Source organism: Babylonia areolata, chromosome 2, assembly GCF_041734735.1.
Source record: "Babylonia areolata isolate BAREFJ2019XMU chromosome 2, ASM4173473v1, whole genome shotgun sequence".
Classification (NCBI taxonomy): Eukaryota; Metazoa; Mollusca; class Gastropoda; order Neogastropoda; family Buccinidae; genus Babylonia; species Babylonia areolata.
This window is the reverse complement of record NC_134877.1, coordinates 68,143,192-68,148,191: the sequence shown is the minus strand read 5'-3', so window position 1 is coordinate 68,148,191 and position 5,000 is coordinate 68,143,192. Positions and strand designations below refer to the sequence as shown.

The following is a 5,000-nucleotide window of genomic DNA, read 5'->3' as shown; positions in this document are numbered from 1 at the left end:
TTTTGCATAGTTTCCAACAGAGTTTACTGATTTTTCTCTCTCTTAAAAATGTGATTTCTGTTTAAACACAAGTTTCAGGACAATTATTTTTTGCCCATCTGCTAGTTCTAGATTCTCTAAGGATTATACACAGGAAATGTTCCCAATATTTCAACATTATATGCTGAGCTACTGAAAAAGCAATAAAGCAAAAACAAAACAAAAGCCTCCACTCACATTTACAATGAACTGAGACAGTGTCAATGACAACCAGTCAAAACCAGTAAAACCACATGCACAGGATGTTCCTGCTATGTGTTTTGCTAGGGGTTTTAGCTTTTTCTTTTCATTTTTTTTACACCTAGTGATAACACTATCAGTATAGTTTGTATATTTTAATCGCATGTAATGTATGGTTAATTCAAAAGAAATGTGTGTGTGTGTGTGTGTGTGTGTGTGTGTGTGTGTGTGTGTGTGTGTGAGTGAGTGAGTGAGTGTGTGTGTGTGTGTGTGTGTGTGTGTGTGTGTGTGTGTGTGTGTGTGTGTGTGTGTGTGTGTGTGCACATATGTGTGAAAATCTTTGTCAACAGAAGCAGAGATATTCTTTACCATGGTTCAAAATGACTAAAGGACACACACACACACACACACACACACACACATGCACACACACACACACACACACACACACACACATGCACACACACACACACACACATTCAGATGGAGTGAGGGAGGGAAATGGACACTAGAAAGACTGGCACAGAGAGAGAGACAGAGACAGAGACAGAGAGAAACAGAGACAGACAGACAGACAGAGACAGAGACAGAGAGCAAAGAAACAGCAGCAGCAAAAACAGACTGATCAAGAAATCAAAACACAACAGCAGTAACATTCAATGAAGACTTGTCCCTGACTCACGGCATCATGTCTCGTTCCAGTGGTGCAGGCATGGGCATAGGTTGCAAGTGCATTCTAGGGGAGATGGGAGGAGGCAGAGGCTGTGGTCTATCCAGGCTTGCTGATGCAGTGATGAGATAAGTGTCCGTTCCTACCTCTTTTCTTCACTCTGATGCATCTGCCACAATTATCATATCAAAAGAAAGAGTGATCAATCCAATCTGGTTTTTTTTCTTCTTTTTTTCCCCCCAAACACCTTGTTTTCCTTTTTTTAAGATTTTTTTCTGATATCCTCATTTCATATAACATAAGGAAAAGACGCTAACTGTAAAGAATGAACACACACACATACAATTCCAATCAGTGTCTGGTTGATTTGGAATGTGCACAATTTTCCCTCAATGCACAATGACAGGAAATAAAAAACATGATTTACAAAATGGTTAATAAATTTCATAAGTAGCACTGCACATTTCAACTGACTTCGATCACCTGGCTTTGATCTAACTCTAAGACTTTGTCCACAAACATACCAATTTCACATGATTATTTCAAAGAAATACAGAACACACACACACACACACACACACAATTTGCATTCTGTACAATTTTATAATGTCAGTTTATGTGTGGATAAACATCATACTATAATTCAAAAAGTGTAAAAGTAACCTCACAGTAGTGCAAAGAATGTAAATGTTTTATTTTAAAGTGGGTTTCACACCAACAGCACACACACACACACACACACACACACACACACACACACATATATATATATATATATATATATATATATATATATATATACACACACACACACACAAAGTTTTCTTACCTTTTGTTAATTAAAGGAAGAAAACAACAATATCTGTTGTAGTAATATAATTCATCTAAAGAAAGAAACTGTGAAAGAAACCAGAAAACAAACATTATAGGTTTTGTTTTTTTTCAAAGACAGAAAGAAAAAAAACAAAACAATGAAATTTACCAAGAAAGAAAAGAATCAAATAGTGTAAGGTTAACACTGCTGCTTTTAGTATACTTTGATTTTTCAACATTTATCAACAGTATACTAGACCACTGAAGAGTTCCACTGCCATCTTAGATCTTGCGCATGCATATCTAACTTTAACTTGAAATCATGATCAATGCCATTGGTGATCGACATAGACAAAAGCTGCAAATATGTACTGTCCTCAATTTCTTCAGCTGAAAGCCTCCTTTGCTACAATCAATCTCTGTACAATGAAATGTCATCGCACACACAATAACAAACAACAACAAAATATGAAGCAAAAAGTCAAAAGAAGAAGTCAGCTGTTTTGAATGTTCTGCCTCTCTCGATCACCTTTGTTACTCGCAACTTTGGAGAGCCAGTCAACTTTGACAGCACAGATAATGTGACATGCCTCTTTTAGTCATGTAAGCATGGAACTCTCCAGCGGTCTATTTACTATAATATAATTATACATTTTAAAGTATACAGAGTCTAAATATCATCAAAAAAAACATGTCCATAGACATAGTTTGCTTTAGTTTCAGTAATTCCATTTGTTTTAAGAGAGAAAAAAAAAGTGTCTTGCTGATGCTTGTCACAAAATCTGGACAACTAAATAAAAAGACATGTAAAAAACAAATAAAAAAAACAAGGTATAAATACAGATGTGAAAATTATCTGGATCTGGATTTGTATGTTGCTTGAGTCAATATTGGCTATCGTCGTAGATGCAGCAGATCCACAGAAACATTATTCCATGCAATTGTGTGCTTATTCAGTATACTGAGAAAAAGGAGCGGGGGAAAAGATGAAAGAAAGAAGAAGAAGAAAAAAGAAAACTGAAAGTGGTGAAAGAAAGAGGGGGAATCTGAAAGAAAATGGAGGGCATGAAATTGAGGTGCAGGTGGAGGGTGCATCTATAATACAGTCCGCTAAATGGCACCATTGTGTATAAAAACAACAGCAACTTTTTCATGCTTCCGGTCTATTGGTGAATATTTACTACTATTATTTTTATCTTGCTCTGTTTCAAAGACCTTTCAATACGTTCTAAGAGAGACAACTCCTTAAAACACTTTGAATGTCCAGCAATAAAGAAAATTTTGACCGATTTCTTTGCCCCCACAACAGAACGCAAGTTTCTAAACTCTAAGTCACCAGAAAATGAAATACAAGCAGTTCGTGTTGAGAAACACCGAGCAATATATACTTTGACTATTAACCTTAAAGGCAGATGATCGCGCTCACATCAACTCGGTTGTTTTTCTTTGACTTATTTTTTGGGGGCCTTTTTTCTGCATGAGTGAAAAGTGAAACCAACGACTGATCTGTGATGCTTCGTGGATATTCTAATGAAAAAAATATTGCTAATTATTTTATTTGCACTTACAGGTCTCTGTCGGCTGTTGGAGTTTTAACATCTAGGTTGATCATGCGATCACGCTTTTGCAACAGCAACAAAGAAACCTACTCTACCTCGTGTCGCCACCATTTTGATCCCGTGGACATTATGACGACGGTGCATGCTGGGATTGCTGCGACAACTAATTTTAGACCCAGAGCTTCAAAGAGAAGTCTTCGACATGACTGAACGAGTACCACCGCAAAGAGGAGAGAGAGCGACAGGAACTCAAACACTAATTCTATTTCTCTTCCACCCGACGGAACTATCAACCTTTCTTCTGATTGTTTTCAGTGTTTTCACAGTCGACACGTAGCCCTCGTCCGAGGTGGAATCTACGCAACTTTTTAGTTTCAATTTTACAAGAAGGCGTCATAGCATTCGGGCAAATTCATATACGCTACACCACATCTGCTAGACAGATTTGTGACCAACAGCATAACCCAACACGCTTAGTCAGGCCTTGAAAGCATGCATATGATTTGTTTACCAATCAGAGTCAACTTCTGGCAGAACTGCTGCAAGAAGACTGAAAACACTCTCGTTGCCATGGGTTCTTTATCACCGAGTTGTGCGCGAAGTGTGTGTTGCACACGGGGCCTCGGTTTATCATCTATCCTGTCATCTTCCGTGAGAGTCTGGGTTCCGCTTTACTGGAACTCTCTCAGTGAACTTGAACCGTGGGTGACGGTTGAGCGTCAAGTCCACCGCGGCATCCGTCGCCACTGGATGCCGGAGACAACTTGATACAAAAGTAACTTCAGAAACATGTTAAAAATGCTGAGAAACTGTTCGGACAAAATAATGCACCTGCTCACAATTTAAAACCACATAGACTGGGACGGATTCAGCTCGGTGGGAGAGAGAGAGAGAGAGAGCCGGACAGACAGCCGGTTGACAGACTGACGAAGAAACACTGACTGACGGACACTGCCGGATCGACACCGTGACCGACAATGATACACAGACACAGATCATACTCGAACACTCAGCCGGAAACCCACACGCATACACGCTGTACATTTTGTCACGGTCACACACTTCACATAATTAATTGAAGCTTCAGTCCCCCGCCCTCCCCCTCCCCGAGTCTTTCTTCTTTTTTCAAGCCGACCACTCAGTCTAGCACGCCGGTCAACCACTAATAAAAATGTTTTAATCATTATTTTTATGACACAATTCTATCCACTGGTTAACCGAAAGAAAAACTCAGTAGATATCGGTTCCTTTAGTTTACGAAAATCGCTATAGCTTCTGCACTGGCTGAATATCATGAAATTAGCAAAAGACGGCAAACTTGCTTCGTCACATTTTGGCTGATAAAATTGTTACGCCGTAGGTCTTTAATTTGTTTAGCTGGTTCACCATATACTTTGTATTTGTATTTTGTACTTGTATTTCTTTTTATCACAACAGATTTCTCTGTGTGACATTCGGCCGGCTGCTCTCCCCAGGGAGAGCGCGTCGCTACACTAGCCTACAGCGCCACCTTTTTTTCTTTCTTTTTTTCCCCCGTGCGTGCAGTTCAGTTTACATGTTGCCGTGGGTTCTTTTACGTGCGCTAAGTGCATGCTGCATACGGGACCTCGATCGGTTTATCGTCTCATCCGAATGACTAGCATCCAGACCACCACTCAGAGGTCTCAGTGGAGGGGGAGAAAATATCGGCGGCTGAGCCGTGATTCGAACAACTCGCTCAAATTCTCTAGCTTCCTAGG

The 5,000-nt window shown here is 39.6% G+C and overlaps 1 protein-coding gene across 1 annotated transcript in view; it reads right to left on the bottom strand.

The window, feature by feature from the left end:
- LOC143276581 (LIM domain-binding protein 2-like) overlaps nt 1-3,400 on the bottom strand; it is a 61,367-nt gene extending 57,967 nt beyond the window's left edge. The window contains exons 1-2 of the mRNA XM_076581198.1: nt 3,271-3,400; nt 902-1,058 (exon numbers count right to left, since the gene is read on the bottom strand). Of these exons, the coding sequence (XP_076437313.1) occupies nt 902-954 (53 nt within the window). The 5' untranslated portion in view covers nt 955-1,058; nt 3,271-3,400. The remainder of the gene's footprint in view (nt 1-901; nt 1,059-3,270) is intronic.
- Between the last annotated feature and the right edge of the window lie 1,600 nt (nt 3,401-5,000).